Below are 20,651 nucleotides of genomic sequence, written 5' to 3' on the forward strand. Positions count from 1 at the left end.
AAGAGGCTGAGGCAGGAGGATTGCTTGAGCCCAGGAGTTTGAGACCAGCCTGGGCAACATAGGGAGACCCTGTTGCTACAAAAAATAGCAATAAAAAACTTAGCTGGGCATGGTGAAACATGCCTGTGGTCCCAGCTACTCAGAAGGCTGAGATGGGAGGATCGCTTGGGCCTGGGAGGTCGAGGCTGCATGAGCCATGATTGTGCCACTGCACTCCAGCCTGAGCAACAGAGAGAGACTCTGTCTCAGAAACAAAAACAAACAAAAACCCAGAATTTTATTTTCTAGTGACTTATTCGTCATAATAAGGGAGATTGCGCTGTCTCCGGAATAATTGAATGGTTTTAAGTTTAAGGATTGGTTCTCAACTCTTAGTACAGGTGGCTGTTGTCAGTGGTGCTTTGTATATGTGACCTGGCATATGCCTTGTTTTAATTTCTTTGTTTGTCTTCATAAGTTTGTAAGAAACTCCTAATTTTGTATTTGCAAGTAATCACGAAGTGTTTCATCGCTATTTTGCTCATTTTAGAATATTGTGGGTAATGCTAGGCCTAAAGAAACAGATCACAAAAGTCTTCCATCATCTCCTGATAAACGAGAGAAGTTTAAAGAACAGAGAAAAGCAACAGTGAATGTGAAGAAAGACAAAGAAGATAAACCCTTAAAGACAGAAAAGCGACCCAAGCAGCCTGATAAAGAAGGAAAGTTAATCTGTTCTGAAAAGGGGAAAGTGTCAGAGAAAAGTCTTCCCAAGAACGAGAAGGAAGACAAGGAAAACATTTCTGAAAATGACAGAGAGTATTCTGGAGATGCCCAAGTGGATAAGAAACCTGAAAATGACATTGTGAAGAGTCCACAAGAAAACTTGAGGGAACCCAAAAGAAAACGAGGCAGACCCCCTTCCATAGCTCCTACTGGTGAGTTTTTCAAGTGGGCTCTGCAATGGGCAATGCCAGAGTATTCTTCTGTGGCCCTTTGTGGTTCTTTGTAACTTGTGTACTTCAATCCTTTGTTTTTGTGACTGATTTTGAATTGTCTTATGATCTGGAAACAAGTTGTGTTCATGAAGCTGAATTTAAGTGAGGTACATATCCAAGTGAATCTAAGTTGGAAAGCATGTTCATAACTGAGCTTCCTAAAGTAGTGGTTAACTGTTGACTAGATACTTCAGCATATATGATAAAACCTGATAAACCAAGGCCTTTTGCTTATGCTTTTTCAAACGATCTCAGTTTAAGTCAGCTTAATAGAACCTAGAATCAGGAAATAGAGTTTTAATGAGACAGACATGAAAGAAAAGAAATAGTAAAAAGGTATGGGCTTCTGAAGGAGGTGGGGACAAAGGAACATTGGACCTAGAAAAGCATGGGTGCATTTTGAAATTGAGCTCCTTGGAGAGTGATTATTGATTAGATATTTTCACAGTCTAAATAAAAAGCCGAGATGGCTAATTGGTAAGAGTCAAGGTTAGAGGGTATAGATTTAGGGAAGAATGCAGTTATTAAAAAACTTAAAATTTGGAATTCTTCTAGAATAACCAAGAATGAAACAAGCCCTGATTTCTTCCTAAGCCAAACACTCGTTCTCCAAATCAATTCAGTGGCATGAAGAGGCCCCCCCGGTTCTCTAGACTGAGCCTGCCATTGATTAATATGTGCAGTGACCTTCAGACATTCTTGATTGTGCATTCTTTATGTGTTCAGTTGAAAAACTGTGAATCCTCTAGCACGTTTTAAAGCAGTATTTATCTTTTTCTCACAAGTTTAAATAGCTGCAGTGGATATATTTAAAATACAAAACATGAAGGCTGAGTGCATTGGTGCATGTTTGTTGTCCCAGCTACTCAGGAGGCTGAGGTGGGAGGATTGCTTGAGCCCAAGAATTCCCAACCAGCCTGGGCAATGTAGTGACACCCCATCTCAAAACACACACACACACACACACACACACACACACACACACACACAAATATTTTCATCAAAACTGTGGAACTACAGAGCAAGCCTTTTCATTATTCCCTAACGAGGTAGAGAATGCAAAGCCAGTCTTCCTTATCAAATCAGACTATCAGACTTAATTTCTGTGGAAAAAAACTTAACTTACTTCACATAAGTGTATTAGTACTCATTGTAAGATAGGAAATTATATAATAGGTTGATTTGTCTCTATATGAAATAAGGGATCTTTCCCTATAGTGCTTGTAACTGGGTTTTGCCATCAAGAGCTGAGGGTGCCGCAATTGTCCGTAGGCCTAAATAGGGCCTAGACCTCTGCTGTTTAGTATGGTAGCCACTAGCTGCATGGGGCTATTGACTACTTGAAATGTAGCTAGTCTGAATTGAGATATGCTGTAAGTGTAAGTAAATGCTAGATTTCAAATACTTAGTACAAAAAAAGAATGTAACACACCTCAATTTTAAAATATTGATTACGGCTAGGCCTGTAATCCCAGTGGTTTGGGAGGTTCAGGCGGGTGGATTACTTGAGGTTAGGAGTTTGAGACCAGCCTGGCCAACATGGTGAAACCCCGTCTCTACTGAAAAAATATAAATAAAAATTAGCCAGGCTTGGTGGTGGGTGCCTGTAATCCCAGCTACTCAGGAGGCTGAGGCAAGAGAATTGATTGAAACCCAGGAGGCGGAGGTTGCAGTGAGCTGAGATCGGGCTACTGCACTCCAGCTTGGGCGACAAAACAAACAAAAAAAATTGATTCCATGTTGAAATGTTTTTAGAGGCTGGGTGCAGTGCCTCATCCCTGTAATCATGCCACCACTTTGGGAGGCTGATGAGGGAGGATCACTTGAGTCCAGGAGTTCGAGACCAGCCTTGGCAACATAGTGAGACCTCATCTCTACAAAAAATGAAAAAATTGGCTGAGAATGGTGGCAAGTGCTTGTAGTCCCAGCGATTCCAAAGTCTGAGGCAGGAAGGTTGCTGAGCCCAGTTTAAAAAAAAGAAAATTTAAAATGGTATTGGATTAAATAAAATAGTATTTAAATTAACTTTTTAAGTTGTGGTTGTTTTTTTTTTTTTTTGACAGGGTCTCACTCTGTTACCTAGGCTGGAGTGCAGTGGCGTGATTGTGGTTCACTCCATTCTCCACCTCCTAGGCTCAAGTGATGCTCCTATCTCAGCCTCCTGAGTAGCTGGGACTACAGGCACATGCCACCATGCCTGGCTAATTTATTTTTTGTAGAGACAGGGTTTCACTATGTTGCCCAGGTTTGTCTCAATCTCCAGGCCTCAAGCAAGCAATCCTGCCTTGGCCTCTGAAAGTGCTGAGATTACAGGCATGAGCCACCATGCCTGGCACTTAAAAACCAAACCCGCTTATGTGATGAGTAAAAAATTCAAAATTGGCCGGGCGTGGTGGCTCAGGAATTTGAGACCAGGCTGGCCAACATGGTGAAATCCCGTCTCCACTAAAAATACAAAAATTGGCCGGACATGGTGGTTCATGCCTGTAATCCCAGCATTCTGGGAGACCAAGGTGGGCGGGTCACCTGAGGTCAGGAGTTCGAGACCAGCCTGGCCAACATGGTGAAACCCCATCTCTACTAAAAACACAAAAATTAGATGAGCGTGGTGGTACGCGCCTGTAATCCCACCTACTTGGGAGGCTGAGGCAGGAGAATCTCTTGAACCCAGGAGGCAGAGGTTACAGTGAGCCGATATCGCACCACTGCACTCCAGCCTGGGTGACGGAGTGAGACTCCATCTCAAAAAAAAAAAAAAATAAAATAAAATAAAATAAAATTACATGTGGCTTGCACTCTTAGTATATTTCTGTTGGACAGCACTGGCTTTATGTTCACTGGCTTTCTCAACTGAGTTCTGGGAGAGAAGCCACAATACCCAAGGCATCCTTGATCTGTGATAGATTGACCTTAGTGCATTGAGAATGGTACTAGCTGTATACTACCCTTAGGAATACAGAGAAAATATATCTCTGTTCAGATGAGGAACCCCAGCTGAGAAAATCTGGAAGTTTTAAACCTCCAGGCTGGGCACCATGTTAAGATGTGGGATGAGTGAGAGGCAGGCCCTTTTATGTAAAGTGGGAGAAGGGCAGTTAAAGGCAATTATTATACAAGGAGAGGTGGAAAATGTAAACTGGCAGAAATCTGACATGTCCTTAGGCAGAAATCTGACATGTCCTTAGCTCAGTTTAGGAAAGAGTATGTATGAGAACTGAGTGTTTTGAAACTAATTCTCCTTTAGCTATTCATGCCCTGGCTTATACCCTCCAGAAAGTATGTACAGGAGTAGTTGTACCCCAACAAGCAGACTGCTCCTTTGAAGCCACATGACTCCATTGAGATAAGAACAAGGACATTTGGTTTTTATATTTTTATAAGTGTAGGATTTCATAATGAGTAGGATAAATTTAATATAGAAAGGATGTTTTCCAAGTTTATGGTTAATCCTTGCCCAAGGCATTTGTAAAAACAGATTCCAGCCATGCCTCAGTTCTTTTCCAATCAGACTGTCTGGATGGGAATCTGGGAATATGAATTGTTAACAAGCTTCCCAGATGACTTATACTGTAAGAAGAGTTTGGGAAACACTGAAGTTCTGTACAGTCAGCTCCTATTTATATACGGTATCAAAGGGAAGAAGACTTGCCAAGTATCCTATATATTGTTCACATCCCCTTAAAACATTACTTGGAATAAGTTCATTGATTTGTAGATCCTTCCTTGAGCACCCTAGATTGTATAGACTTGATTGGGAACAGGATCTGAGCTATTTAGAGAGGGTTGTTTATATATATTTTTATTTTTATTTTTTTGAGATGGAGTCTTACTCTGTCTCCCAGGCTGGAGTGCAGTGGCGTGATCTTGGCTCATTGTAACCACTGCCTCCTGGGTTCAAGCGATTCTTGTGCCTCAGCCTCCCGAGTAGCTGGGACTACAGGCATGTGCCACCGTGCCTGGCTAATTTTTTGTATGTTTAGTAGAGACAGGGTTTCACCACGTTGGCTATCTGGTCTTGAACTCCTGAGCTCAGGTGATCTGCCTGCCTCCGCCTCCCAAAGTGCTGGGATTACAGGTGTGAGCCACCACACCCAGCCTGTTTGTATTTATGTTTAACTTGGAATGTGTGGGATTTCCAAGTTCTGCCAGTTGGAACAAAATAATATTGGCACATTGGGAAGCTGGAACACGGGAAGAGCCTCAGAGTTCAACGGTCTTCTCTGGTTTACTTCCTCACACTTCAGGCCTGTGTCTTGTTGAGCCATTTGACCGACCTGAAGCTACAGGTCTTAGTGAGTCTTTTCTGTCCCTTTTCCCCTCTTCTCATCTTTCTCCCTTCCCTTCCTCTTTTCCTCCCATTTACTTCTCTTCCTCCGTCTTCCTTTCCTCCTTCCTCTTCTCTCTCCTCCTTTCACCCTTCCTGAGACCCGTTAGCTCTGCCTTCCTGCCCAACTTCCCAGTTTCTTTCTTCTGCCTGCCTCTTTGATTCTCATCTTTTCTGATTTGGGGAGAGCTTCTTAGGTGGTAGGTTTAAAACAAAATAGTAAGGGCGGGGCGTGGTGGCTCACGCCTGTAATCTCAGCACTTTGGGAGGCCAAGGCAGGCGGATCACCAGAGGTCAGGAGTTCGAGACCAGCCTGACCAACATGGAGAACCCCTGTCGCTACTAAAAATACAAAATTAGCCAGGCGTGGTGGCACATGCCTGTAATCCTAGTTACTTGGGAGGCTGAGGCAGGAGAATCACTTGAACCCGGGAGGCAGAGGTTGCAGTGAGCTGAGATTGCACCATTGCAGTCCAGCCTGGGCAACGAGAACAAAACTCCATCTCAAAAAAAAATTAATAGTAAATACTATGCTGGGCAGGTGGCTCACGCCTGTAATCTCAGCACTTTGGGAGGCTGAGGCGGGCAGATCACTTGAGGTCAGGAGTTCAAGACCAGCCTGGCCAACATGGTGAAACCCCATCTCTATTAAAAATACAAAAAAAAAATAATAATAAATTTTGCCAGGTATGGCAGGTGCCTATAATCCCAGCTACAGGGAAAGCTGAGGCAGGAGAATCGCTTGAACCCAGGAGGCAGAGGTAGCAGTGAGCCGAGATCGCGCCACTGCACTCCAGCCTGGACAACAGACCCAGACTTCATCTCAAAAAAACAAGCGAGCAAGCAAGCAAACAAACAAAAATCTAAATAGTAAGTACTCTTCAAAGGCTTAGCGTGTGTACTGCTAAATTATGTCAGAGCTGGGTTTGCTGGGGACCAGCAGCCTTGCCTGGAACATTGACTGTTAACTAGCATAGTCTCCCAAGAATTTTTTTAGGATTTTGTTTAAGAAAATACAAATTCTTGGCTGGGCCTCGTGGCTCATGCCTGTAATCCCAGAACTTTGGAAGGACGAGGCAGCTGGATCTCTTGAGATCAGGAATTTGAGAACAGCCTGACCAACATGGGGAAACCATGACTCTACTAAAATTACAAAAATTAGCCGGGTGTGGTGTCGGGTGCCTGTAATCCCACCTACTCCGGAGGCTGAGGCAGGAGAATCGTTTGCATCTGGGAGGCGGAGGTTGCAGTGAGCAGAGATTGCGGCGCTGCACTCCAACTTGGGTGACAGAGCGAGACTCCGTCTCAAAAAAAAAAAAATCCACAAATTCTCTTGGACATTTTTCTTGTACCCTCAAAACTAGGCCCAGTGCTAAGATAATTAATGTAGCAAGTAGAGGTTGAAAACTGGAGCTGGATCATAGAAAAGATTCAGGAGGTCAATTGGCAAGGTATCACCATCTCCTGTAAGGAAGTAATTTCTCACTCATTTTACTTTTTTTCTTTTATCTTAAGTAAGAATACCCTTTTGATGGTCTATTTATAATGCAGTGATTTCTGCACATATATATATATATGTTTTATTTATATATAAAAATGACAGACACTAAGAAATTATGTATCTTTTTTTGTGTGGTTTTATAAACATGGTAGCTGTGGATTCAAACTCTCAAACTTTGCAACCAATAACATTGGAACTGAGAAGAAGGAAAATATCAAAAGGATGTGAAGTCCCATTAAAACGTCCTCGGCTTGACAAAAATTCATGTGAGTCTCCAGTTTGTTTATGTGTGGCTAGAATTTGACACTGTTTGGGTCAACCTCCTCCATATTCATCCTGTCCCCCATTCCCTATAGGCTCTAATGTTTGTCTCTGGTCACATGAAGTAATGTGAATTGGATGCAGTTGGATCAGAAGGAGTTTTTGCTAGAAGAAAAATAAATCCCAAAGCACAAACTGTACTAATGTTGGGTTCTGTGGTATCATCTCCATATCCATAAATCACATTTGATTTGGATGCTGCTGGAAATTTAATGGCTTAGGAAGGGATGGGTTTCATATGCAGAGTGAAACTTTAAAAATACTACTTATTGGCCTGGCGCAGTGGCTCATGCCTGTAATCCCAGCAGTTTGGGAGGCTGACGTGGGTGGATCATCTGAGGTCAGGAGTTTGAGACCAGCCTGGCCAACATGGTGAAACCCTGTCTTTACTAAAAATATAAAAATTAGCCAGGTGTGGCCAGGCGCGGTAACTCACGCCTGTAATCCCAGCACTTTGGGAGGCCGAGGTGGGCGGATCATGAAGTCAGGAGATTGAGACCATCTTGGCTAACACGGTGAAACCCCGTCTCTACTAAAAATATAAAAAATTAGCCGGGCGTTGTGGCAGGCACCTGTAGTCCCAGCTATTCAGGAGGCTGAGGCAGAAGAATGGCAGGAACCTGGGAGGCGGAGCTAGCAGTGAGCCGAGATCGCGCCACTGCACTCCAGCCTGGGCCACAGAGTGAGACTCTGTCTCAAAAAAAAAAAAAAAAAAATTAGCCGGGTGTGGTGGCGGGTGCCTGTAATCCCAGCTACTTGGGAGGCTGAGGCAGGAGAATTGTTTGAACTTGGGAGGCGGAGGTTGTAGTGAGCCAAGACTGTGCCACTGCCCTCCAGCCTGGGTGATAGAGTGAGACTCTGTCCTATAAAAAATAAAAATACAAAATAAAATACCATTTATTGATTTAAAAAAATACCCTCGAGTGAGTTGGCTCAAATGTTTAAATAAATTTAAAATAAAAAAGTATCCTGTTGGCTCCAAAAAGGATTTGTGATAGCTCTAAGTAAGGCTCTTATAAGCCTTATTAAGTCGACTTTGAAAGTTAGTACATTTGGGAAGCCCCAAAATAGAACATAGTTGTCAAGATTCGGACATGACCTAGCACATGTTTTCAGACCATGAAATTTCACCTTAAAGAAGTGAAATTCTATCCTGGCAGGGACACTTTGCCCTTACTTAAAACTGTAAACTAGTAAAGGGTATTTCCTTTTATCACTACTCTAACATTCCAGTAGTCTCTCTGTAAAGTCCTTTTAGAGACATCCAGCCCTGAAATCTGTAGTAGCACAGTTATTTCTTCTTGTTGGTCTCTTGACTACAACTCTCTTAATGGTTTAATAGCCCAGGAAAAGTCAAAAAACTACTCGGAAAACACTGACAAAGACTTATCGAGGAGACGTTCCTCCAGGCTGTCCACTAATGGGACCCATGAGATCCTAGATCCTGACTTGGTTGTATCAGATTTGGTTGATACGGATCCTTTGCAAGACACGTTGTCTAGTACCAAGGAATCTGAAGAAGGTGAGTCAGTCTGTTCAGGAATTGTCTTGCCAACCTGGTGCTTATTTAGTGAGAATCAATCTAAATCATTATGTTCTGCCTTCCACAAGTATTAAATTGTCTTGAAATCAAACTATTGAATGTGCTGCAGTGTTTTTATAATGTATTGCTCTTTACTGATGATTTATTCAATAGACATACTTTCTGGATGCATTTGTGGTTGATTTTGCTTATCTACCGTTCAATGTTGGCCTGGAGGTACACTGTTTGAAGAGCCCTGCTTCTCTCTCTCTGCTGCCATCTCATTCATGCCTTTGTGTTTATACTTCCAGCAATTTCTCCTTTCACTTTAACCTCTTTCTTTGAGAAGCTCACAAGCCAGCTGTATGTACTGGAACCTGTGAATGTATACTTTTATGTTTTAGATTAATTCCTTCTTCTAAAAAGTCCCTGGCTTTCTTAGACTGTTGTAGGACTTTTGGTTTCAGAATTACATACATGTATATTTCTCCCAAACTTTCTTTTTTTCTTCTAGGTCAATTGAAGTCTACTTTGGAAGCTGGCCAGGTCTCATCTGCACTAACTTGCCACTCCTTTGGGGATGGATCCGGGGCTGCAGGCTTGGAGTTGAACTGCCCATCAATGGGAGAAAACACGATGAAAACGGAACCGACTTCTCCCCTTGTGGAATTACAAGAGATTTCGACTGTGGAAGGTTCATATTTAGAGTTAAATTAATCCTCTTTTTATATACACTTTTGCTTATGCTTTGTGAACTAAAAAAAAAAAAAAATGACTTTTCTGTTGATGTTTTTCACCTTTTATTAATATTCCCTTATCATTTTAATGTTATGCTCCTTTCATTTCTGATTTTGATAATTTGTGTTCCCTCTCTTAGTATGACTAGGGCTTTATCTATTTTGTTTTCAAAGAACTAACTTTTTACTTCAATTTTCTCTATTGTTTATTTTTTAAAATATAATTGATTTCTGTTTTGATCTTGCTTTCTTCCTTCAACTTTTTCTAGAACTTTACCTAATTGATTTTAGATCTTTCTTCCTTTTTTTTTCATTACCTGGTGAAAAGATCTTTCTTCCTAATATGAGCATTTAAAGTTATAAATTTCTGGCTGGGCGTGATGGCTCATGCCTGTAATCCCAGCACTTTGGGAGGTCGAGGTGGGTGGATTGCCTGAGGTTGAGAGTTCGAGACCAGCCTGGCCAGCATGGTGAAACCCCGACTCTACTAAAAATACAAAAATTAGCTGGGCATGGTGGCAGGCACCTGTAGTCCCAGATACTCGGGAAGGTGAGGTAGGAGAATTGATTGAACCCAGGAGGCGGAGGTTGCGGTGAGCCAAGATCATGCCATTGCACTCCAGCCTGGGCAGCAGAATGAGACTCAGTCTAAATAAATAAATAAATAATGAAATTATACATTTCTTACTGAGAACTGCTTTAGCAGCATCCTACACATTTTGATATGTTGTGTTTCTATTTTTGTTCAATGTAATATATCTTGTGATTTATTTGTTGACCATGGGTTACTTAGAAGTATGTTGTTTTAGTTTGAAGTATTTTATGTTTTTGTAGATACCTTATTGCTATTGATTTCTAATATAGTTTTACTGTGGTCAGAGAACATACTCTGTAGGATTTCATCTTTTTATATTTGTTGAGATTTAATTTATGGTCCAGTATATGATCTGTCCTGGTGAATGTTTCATATGCACTTGAAAAGAATGTGTATTTTACCGTTGTCGTGTGTTTGTTCTGTATCTGTCAGTTAGATCAAGGTAGTTGATGGTGTTTCTCTGATAAATTGATTTTTGTGGGTTTTCTTTCCTTTTGGTTTAGTTATGTCAATTTCTAAGAAGGTTGTTAGGTTGTCAAAATCTCTGTTATTGTGGGTTTGTTCATTTCTCCCTTTAATTTTGTCATTTTTGCTTTGTGTATTTTGAAGATCTTTTAGATGCATACACATTTATAATTTTTTTTTTTTTTTTTGAGACAGACTCTTGCTTTGTCACCCAGGCTGGAGTGCAGTGGTGTGATCTCCACTCACTTCAACCTCTGCCTCCTGGGTTCAAGCAGCTCTCATGTCTCAGCCTCCCGAGTAGCTGGGATTACAGAAGTGTGCCACCACACCCAGCTAATTTTTGTATTTTTAGTAGAGACAGGGTCTCTCCGTGTTGGCCAGGTTGGCCTCGAACTCCTGACCACAGGTGATCTGCCCACCTCGGCCTCCCAAAGTGCTAGGATTACAGGTGTGAGCCACTGTTTCCGGCCTAAATGTAATTGTTGATATGGTTGGTTTTTGGTCTAACATTTGGCTGTGTTTTGTCTGTTTTTTTTTTTTTTTTAAAGACAGAGTCTTGCTCTGTCGCCCAGGCTGGAGTGCAGTGATGCGATTTCTGCTCACTGCAACGTCTGCCTCCCGGGTTGAAGCGATTCATCTGCCTCAGCCTCCTGAGTAGCTGGGATTATAGGCACCTGCCACCACAATCGGCTAATTTTTGTATTTTTTAGTAGAGACAGGGTTTCACCATGTTGGCCAGGCTGGCTGTCTGTTTATATTATTTGTGTTTTGTTCTTTTGTTTCTTGTTTTTTAGGTTAACTGATTTTTAAAGAATTTCATTTTAATTCATCTGTTAGCTTTTAGCTGTATTTCTAGCATTTTTAAAGAGGTTACTCTATGGATTATGGTATACATCCTTGACTTCTCACAGTTCACTTAGAGTTAGTATTTAACCACTTTATGTAAAAATGTTCCATTAACCTCCCCCAAGTTGTAGCTGTCACATGAATTATATCTACATATGCTATAAATTCCTTTTTAAAAAAATTTTTATTTACATATTTTTTTGAGATGGCGTTTCACTCTTGTTGCCCAGGTGGAGTACAATGGCACGATCTTGGCTCAGTGCAACCTCCGTCTCCCGGATTCAAGTGATTCTTCTGCCTCAGCCTCCCAAGTAGCTGGGATTACAGGCATGTGCCACCACGCCTGGCTAAATTTTTTTTGTATTTTTAGTAGAGACGGGGTTTCACCATGTTGGTCAAGCTGGTCTGGAACTCCTGACCTCAAGTGATCTACCTGCCTTGGCTTCCCAAAGTACTGTGATTATAGGCGTGAGCCACCACACCTGGCCTGCTATAAATTTCATAATGTAGTATTATAAGTTTTGCTTTACACAATTATGTATGTTAAAGACAATAAGGCAAAAAGTGACAGTCATATTTACACATGTCTATTTCCAATGTTCTTTATTTCTTTGAAAATTTCTTTTCAGCATGAATAATTTCCTTCAGATTTTCTTATAGGTTCCTGATGACAGATTCTTCTGGTTTTTGTTTAAACTTGACTTTTTTTTTTTAAAGACAGAGTCTCACTCTGTTTCCCAGGCTGGAGTGCAGTGGCACAATCACAGCTCAGAGCAGCCTGGACCTCCTGGGCTCAAGTGATCCTCCTGTCTCAGTCACTTGAGTAGCTGGGACTACAGGTGTGTGCCACCATGTCCAGCTAATTTTTTTTTTCCCTCAACTTTTAGTTAAAAAACAAACGAATAAGACTATGTGTCTATAGAATTGCCTACTTTTTATTTGGATAACTTAAAAAAATTTTTTTTTGAATAGTTTTTTTTTTTTTTTTCTTGGCCAGATGCTGTATAGTTAACATAAATGTAGTAGAGCAGCTGTTTGAAAATAGTGAATCTCAGCACTCTGGGAAGTCGAGACGGGAGGGTCACTTGAGGCCAGGAGTTCAAGACTTGCTATACTGAAGGTCTTGCATCAATGTAGTGAGACCCTCCCTCTTCAAAAAATAAAAAAATTAGCCTGGCATGATGGTTCATGCCTATAGTCCCAGCTACTTGGGAGGTGGAGGTGGGAGGATCACTTGAACCAGGGAGGTTGAGGCTGCCTTGAGCTGTGATTGTACCATTGCCAGCCTGGGTGACAGAGGAAGACCCTATCTCCTAAAAAATTTTTAAAAATTGGCCAGGGGTGGTGGCTCACGCCTGTAATCCCAGCACTCTCGGATGCCTAGGCGGGCAGATCACTTGAGGTCAGGAATTCGAGACCAGACTGGCCAACATGGTGAAACCCCATCTCTACTAAAAATACAAAAATTTGCTGGGCATGGTGGCGCATGCCTGTAGTCCCAGCTACTCTGGAGATTGAGGCAGGAGAATCGCTTAAACCCAGAAGGCAGAGGTTGCCGTGAGCTGAGATCGCACCACTGCACTCCAGCCTGGGTGACAGAGTGAGATTCCATCTCAAAAAAAAAAAAAAAAAAAAAAAAATTAAAAGAATACTGAAGTATTCATTCCTGGCTCATCTCTGCTACTGTTCTCTTAGTCCTCTGTCTAGCTTCGTCCATAGTGTTGTGCTTCAGCCTCGAGGGCTTGTCGGGGCAAGGAATCTTCCTTTTTTTGCTAATCCTCCTCTCAGTGTCAGGGCTCTTTTCTTCCCAGCCTGCTCTTCTGACATGTGGGGCAAATTACTAAAGTTCATATATAAATGAGGTGGAAATTTAATCTTGGAATTTAGTTGTCTGTCTTGGCAGGGAGAGCTCTAGATGACAGCCACATCCCTTGTGACTCAGCAGACTAAGCTTTTAATTATGTTGTCTTAAGGGTGGTGTTATGTTAGACGTCACTTGAAATTTGTAGTTAATTGTTCCTATACCACTAGGAAATACGCCATGCATATAAGTGAGGAGACTAGATTAGAAGCTAACTCCAGTGCCTTTTGTAAAGTTTACATATTTTATGGGGTCTTGGGCTCTACTTTTTCCCAAAATATACACATACATAATTTCTGTCTTGTGTTAGCTAACTTAGTTATGTTTCTGGATTGTGGAGAGGACAGAATCAAGTATGGTAAGGGTGGGACAGGTGAGTCTAGGGGAAAAGGATGATGGTGAGATTTCATGTCGTCTTTTGCATCCTTACAAAGGTCTCACAGTAGCCTTTCTAAGGGAATAATTTTGAAACCATTGCAAATGATTGAAGCACTTATCTATTTTCCAAGAGGGTTAATAGTAAGGGTGGAGGTCAAATTACTTTGAGCTTGAGCCAAGAGGAATAAATATAGCATGGAACCCATTACTGTATTTTTTTTTTTGAATGAGGTATTTGCTTTTTGCTTTAGTGACTTAAAAGCCAGAAGACATGGCTGGGCCTGGTGGCTCATGCCTGTAATCCCAGGACTTTGGGAGGCTGAGGTGGGCAGATCACTTGAGGTCAGGAGTTGGAGACCAGCCTGGCCAACACGGTGAAACCCCGTCTCTACCAAAAACACAAAAATTAGCTGGGTATGGTGGCAGGCGCCTGTAATCCTAGCTACTCGGGAGGCTGAGGCAGGAGAGTTGCTTGAACCTGGGAGGTGGAGGTTGCAGTGAGCTGAGATTGCACCACTGCACCCAGCTTAGGTGACAGAGCGAGACTCTATCTCAAAAATAAAAAAATAAAAAAGCCAGAGAAGAATGCAGTTGTGACTGCTGTAATTGGGCAAGCATTCATTTATGCAGTAAAACAGAAGTTAGTAATTCCCCTAGAAGTTTAGAGGTCTCAGGCTGGGCGTGGTGGCTCACGCCTGTAATTCCAGCACTTTGGGAGGCCAAGGTGGGCAGATCACCTGATGTCAGGAGTTAGAGACCAGCCTGGCCAACATGGTGAAACCCCATCTCTACTAAAGATACAAAAATTTGGCCGGGCGCAGTGTCTCACACCTGTAATCCCAGCACTTTGGGAGGCCGAGGCAGGCAGATCACGAGGTCAGGAGATCAAGACCATCCTGGCTAACACGTGAAACCCTGTCTCTACTAAAAATACAAACAAATTAGCCGGGTGTGGTGGCAGGCGTCTGTAGTCCCAGCTACTCGGGAGGCTGAGGCAGGAGAATGGCATAAACCTGGGAGGCGGAGCTTGCAGTGAGCCTAGATCATGCCACTGCACTCCAGCCTGGGTGACAGAGTGACACTCCGTCTCAAAAAAAAAAAAAAAAAAAAAAAAACAGAAATTTGCTGGGCATGGTGGTGGGTGCCTGTAATCCCAGATACTTGGGAGGCTGAGGCAGGAGAATTGCTTGAACCTGGGAGGGAGAGGTTGCAGTTTGCCGAGATCGTGCCACTGCTCTCCAGCCTGAGAGACAGAGTGAGACTCTATCTCAGAAAAAAAAAAAAAGAAGTTTAGAGGTCATATTACTCTCTGAAAATGGGCTGCTGCAAATATTTAGCAAGTGCCTAGTAAGTGCCAATGCCCTACTATTCTTTTCTTTTCTTTTCTTTTTATTTTTTATTTTTGAGACAGTCTCACTGTGTTGCCCAGGCTGGAGTGCAGTGGTGTGATTTCGGCTCACTGCAACCTCCGCCTCCCAGGTTCAAGCGATTCTCCTGCCTCAGCCTCCATTTCTTTTTTCTTTCTTTTTTTTTTTTGAAGGCGGAGTCTCACTCTTTCGCCCATGCTGTAGTACAGTGGTATGATCTTAGGTCACTGCAGCCTCTAACTCCTGGTCTCAAGTGATCTCCTGCTTCAGCCTCAGACCCTATTCTAAGCTGTCTCATTGGTTGATACTCTACAGGAAGCACAGAATAAACAAGAGAGAAAAACAAATAGAAGTACAGGTCCATTCAGTTAAGTTCTTTTTACTAAATACCTGGTAGAAGTGGGGCACTTTGCCACAGGATCCAGATCAGTGATTTTTACCCATGAAATTTTGCTGTGTTTGTTGTTAGTTATAAAATGAATGAATTGTCACTGAAATACCAAAAATTAACAAATGATTTACTTGTAAATTAACTAGTTAAGATTTAGCATGATGACTATAATAGTTTTTGCAAATTATTTACTTTTAAATTAACCAGTTAAGATTTAGCGTAATGCCTATAGTATTTTAGCTTTAATGAATTTGTGTTCTCTATGGTTTCTTGAGCAGGAGAGTCACGGATCTACAGCCATTTTAGTTTGGGAAGTTGTGTGTGTCTATGGTTTTTCATATCATCAAGTATGTATTGTGATGGAAAACTGATAGAGAATTCATTATTCTGGGGGTTAGAGAGATGAATGTGACATCTGTTCTAGGCCCTTCCAGGTCTTTCTGTCCAGATGAATGGATGAGACATCAGATACCTATGATACAAGAAAGTAAGATGATGTCATGACAAACTTAGAATAAAACTATGAGAATAGAGAGAAGAATGACAGTGATAATGTGTGCCTGCTACATAGAAATTGACCTCTTCGGGTTGGCCTGTGCGAGGTTTTCTTGCTCTAGGGAGATTCTTTAAGCAATCACTATGTCAACAAACACAGATGTTTCCCTTTCTGAATTCATATGATGAAGATCAGGGATCCGAACTTATTCAAAAAGCTAAAGAGGCACCATTCGTACTTGTTGGAATAGAAGGTTTTGCAGCAATTGTTGCATATGGATTATACAAATTGAAGAGCAGGGGAAATACTAAAATGTCCCTTCATCTGATCCACATGCGTGTGGCAGCCCAAGGCTTTGTTGTAGGAGCAATGACTGTTGTTATATCATGTATCGAGAATTCTGGGCAAAACCTAAGCCTTAGAAGAAGAGATGCTGTCTTGGTCTTGTAGGAGGAGCTTGCTTTAGTTAGTCATCTCATTATTGAAGTTACGTATTATTGTTGAAAATAAACTAATTTGTATGGGTTTAGATGGTAACACGGCATTTTGAATATTGGCTTCCTTTCTTGCAGGCTTGATTTGCCTGTTGACCGAATTACTAGTGACTAGTTTTACTAACTAGGTCATTCAAGGAAGTCAGGTTAACTTAAAAGAAACATGTCACCTAAATGCACTTGATGGTGTTGAATGTCCACCTTCTTAAATTGTTGAGATGAACTTAGTTCTAAGGAAGATAACAGGCCAACCCTGAAGTACTCCCAGTTTGCTGCAGAATCTCACATATTTTGGATGTTATAGAAGAGTCCTATTTGCCCCAGTTAATTTAACTTCTTTTCTGCCTGTTTTGTGGACTGGCTGGCTCTTTTAGAACTCTGTCCAAAAAGTGCATGGAATATAACTTGTAAAGCTTCCCACAACTGACAATATATATATGTGCATGTATTTAGACCACATCTAGAAAACTTACAATAGAGCTGCGTAATAGTAGTATTTATTAAGGAATCACAATTGTAAACATGAGAATAACTTATGGATTCTAGTTGAGTTCTTTAGTAATTGCAAATTATATTTTTGCTGTTGTTATATTAGAATAATTTTTAAATGTCATCTTGAAATAGAAATATGTATTGTAAGCACTCATGAAAAGGTAAATGAACACTGTTTAAATGTGTGCATTGCTTATTTTTTCTGTAAGAATTGTAAACATTAAACTGAACAAATTACCTATAATAGTTTTGATTAATGACTTAAGAGCAAGCTGGTTTGGCCAGACAGTATACCCAAACTTTTATATACCATAGAATGTTATTACACTTGTGAAATTCTCTTGTCTAACCTGAATTTACATTCCATGGTAGTAACATGGTATATGTATTATTATTAAAGTAAGTGAGCCATGTCAAAAAAAAAAAAAAAAAAAAAGGAAATTGACCTCTTCAAGACCAGCCTGGGCAACATGGTGAAACCACATCTCTCCAAAAAAACAAAAAAACAAAAAAAACCCCTCTAAAACAAAACAAAATAAAACTCCAAAAACCAAATTAGCCAGATGTGGTGGCATGTGCCTGTAATCCCAGCTACTTGTGAGGCTGAGGTGGGAGAATCGATTGAGCCCAGGAGATCAAAGCTATAATAAGCCATGATCATGGCAACACTGTGCTCCAGAGCTGTGACAGAGTGAGACCCTGTGAAAGAAGGAAAGAAAGAGAGAAAGAGAAAGGAGAGAGAGAAAGAAATTAATTGTCTTCAACTCACTCACTGAGCCTTTACGATGTGCCTAGGACTGCTAACTGTTGCGTATGCAAAGATGAGTGGGCACTCTTGGTCTTAGTGTTCATTAACTGCTATTTGGATTTGCTGTTTGCCTCTTGGGGAGAGGTGATACTTAGGTTGGTGCTTTAGGGGCAGGGATGGAAGAAGGTGGTACTTGCACAGGACCCTGAAGGATGGGCAGCAGTTAGGCATTTGAAAATGGAGGCAAAGGAGCTAGCACAGCATGACCACAGGGCGATTTCTGAGACTGTCAGATATGTGTTTTGACTTAATTGCAGACTTCCTGAAGTGGGTTAAGATGGGGTAAGTTGCTGCCAAACTGAGGTTGGTTGCTTTGAGGAATTTACTGAGAAACTGAAAAATGCTTCATTTTCAGGATAGGGAGATAGCCTGTGTTGGCAGGATTGCTTTCCTTCCATTTAGCTATTTTGTGGCCATAAGGTATTTTTTCTGCATATATTTTAAATGTTTTTATTTTGAAATAATTTGTTATTAAAAATGTTGTTAAAAAATGGTACAAAGAATATACCTTTAACCAAATTCCCCAATTGCTAGCAATTTACCATATTTACTTTATTATTCTACTTTTTAAAGTACTTTTTCTAGATGAGATGCGGTGGCTCACGCCTGTAATTCCAGCACTTTGGGAGGCTGAAGCGGGCAGATCACTTGAGGTCAGGAGTTCGAGCCCAGCCTGGCCAACATAGTGAAACCCTGTCTCTACAAAACTAAAAAATTAGTCGGGTGTGATGGCACATGCTTGTAGTCCTAGCTACTCGAGAGGCTGAGGCAGGAGAATCTCTTGAGCTCAGGAGGCGGAGATTGCAGTGAGCCAAGATTGTGCCACTGTACTCCAGCCTAGATGACAGAGCGAGACTCTGTCTCAAAGAAAACACAAATTTTAAATTTTTTTTAGAAAGTACTTTTTCTGAATTGTTTAAAAATAAGTTCCAGACCTTTATCTCTAAATGCTTTTTTTTTTTTTTTTTTTTTTTTTGAGACAGAGTTTCTCGCTCTTGTCACCCAGGCTGGAGTGTAGTGGTGCGATTTCTGCTCACTGCAACCTCTGTCTCCTGGGTTTAAGAGATTCTCCTGCCTCAGCCTCCCGAGTAGCTTGGATTACAGGCACATGCTACCATGCCCAACTAATTTTTGTATTTTTAGTAGAGGCTGGGTTTCACCATGTTGGCCAGGCTAGTCTTGAACTCCTGACCTCAGGTGATCCACTCACCTTGGCCTCACAAAGTGCTGGGATTATAGGCGTGAGCCACCGCACCCTGCCTCCCTAAGTACTTTTTAGAAAATCCCATATTTAATTAGCTGGGCGTGGTGGTGTGCGCCTGTAATCCCAGCTACTTGGGAGGCTGAGGTGGGCAAATTGCTTGAACCCAGGAGGTGGAGGTTGCAGTGAGCTGAGATAGCACCACTGCACTCCAGCCTGGGTGACAGAGAGCAAGACTGTCTGAAAAAAAAAAAAAAGAAAAGAAAAAGAAAAAAAATATTCCATATTTCCTAAAGACAAGGACATTCTTCTACATTACCACAATATAATTTTCAAAATCAGGACCTTCTTCAGACTTTATCAGTCTGTGCCTTTCACCCCATTTATGGCAGTCATCTTGTTTTTATTCTGTATGCTTTTTTTGGGCAATTGAAAAAATATTCATAAATTTGAAAAGAACTCCAGAAATACACAAGGATAATTCAACTAACATGCTTGTCTCCCATAGTCCCATGGCCCACTGCTGTTAGTATTTGGTCATGAGGGCCTCAGGGCCATACACTGGCCTGCAGGGCCCAGCTTCTTCTGGCCACCTGTTGCCTCACCTTCCTGTTGATTCTGCTGCAGCCACATGGCCTCCTTGCTATCCTGCAGGCATAACTTATGGATTCTAGTTGAGTTCTTTAGTAATTGCAAATTATATTTTTGCTGCTGTTATATTAGAATAATTTTTAAATGTCATCTTGAAATAGAAATATGTATTGTAAGCACTCATGCAAAGGCAAATGAACACTTTTTAAATGTGTGCATTGCTTATTTTTTCCATAAGAATTGTAAACATTACACTGAACAAATTACCCATAATGGTTTTGATTAATGACTTAAGAGCAAGCTGGTTTGGCCAGACAGTATACCCAAACTTTTATACCATAGAATGTTATTACACTTGTGAAATTCTCTTGTCTAACCTGAATTTACATTCCATGGTGGTAACATGGTATATGTATTGTTACACTCCTACCTCTGGGCCTTGTTCAAGCACACTTTTATTGAATACTTTTTATTCCCAGCCAGAGCAAGTAGATCTATTGGGAAACATATCAGTAATGTGATGGGTAATATTTATTTATGTATTCATTCATTTATTTGTTTGAGAAGGGTTTTGCTCTGTCATCCAGGCTGGAGTGTAATGGCATGATCATAGTTCACTGCAGCCTCGACCTCCTGGGCTTAAGCCATCTTTCTGCCTCAGCCTGCTGAGTAGCTAGGACTACAGACATGTGGCACCAAGCCTGGCTAATTTTTAAATTTTTTGTGGAGACGGGGTCTAGATATATTGCCCATGCTAGTCTTGAACTCTGGGCCCCCGCCTTGGCCTCCCAAAGTGGTGGGATTGGAGGTGTGAGTCACTATGCCCAGCCCTGTCTTCTTTCACAATTACATATAATTAGGCCAGGCACAGTGGCTCAAGTCTGTAATCCCAGCACTTTGGGAGGCCAAGGCAGGCAGATCACCTGAGGTCAGGAGTTGGAGACCAGCCTGGACAACATGGCGAAACCCTGTTTCTACTAAAAATAGAAAAGTTTAGCCAGGTGCGGTGGTGTGTGCCTGTAGTCCCAGCTACTCAGGAGGCTGAGAGAGGAGTATTGCTTGAGCGTGGGAGGCGGAGGTTGCAGTGAACCGAGATCACGTTATTGCACTCCAGCCTGGGTGACAGAACAACACTCTGTCTCAAAAAAAAAAAAACAGAAAAAAAGAAAAAGAATATAATTAGCTAGGCATTGTGGCACACGCCTGTAGTCCCAGCTACTCGGGAGGCTGACATGGGAGGATTGCTCTAAGCCTAGGCATTCGGTGTTGCAGTGAGCTGTGATC

At 41.6% G+C, this 20,651-nt stretch overlaps 1 protein-coding gene and 1 pseudogene across 7 annotated transcripts in view; both read left to right on the forward strand.

Annotated features, from left to right (window-relative positions):
* Positions 1-20,651, forward strand: part of PHF20 (PHD finger protein 20) — a 181,864-nt gene that overhangs the window by 94,376 nt on the left and 66,837 nt on the right. For 4 of the 7 annotated variants that reach the window (XM_063720639.1, XM_063720641.1, XM_063720642.1 and 1 more), the window contains 4 exons: positions 530-917; positions 6,955-7,068; positions 8,466-8,645; positions 9,160-9,339. In XM_063720639.1, the coding sequence (XP_063576709.1) occupies positions 530-917; positions 6,955-7,068; positions 8,466-8,645; positions 9,160-9,339 (862 nt within the window). The remainder of the gene's footprint in view (positions 1-529; positions 918-6,954; positions 7,069-8,465; positions 8,646-9,159; positions 9,340-20,651) is intronic. The other 3 variants (XM_063720640.1, XM_063720643.1, XM_063720644.1) reach the window with 1 other exon arrangement.
* Positions 15,910-17,208, forward strand: LOC100455139 (HIG1 domain family member 1A, mitochondrial-like; annotated as a pseudogene).

The sequence above is a fragment of the Pongo abelii genome, chromosome 21 (genome assembly GCF_028885655.2).
Source record: "Pongo abelii isolate AG06213 chromosome 21, NHGRI_mPonAbe1-v2.0_pri, whole genome shotgun sequence".
NCBI lineage: Eukaryota > Metazoa > Chordata > Mammalia > Primates > Hominidae > Pongo > Pongo abelii.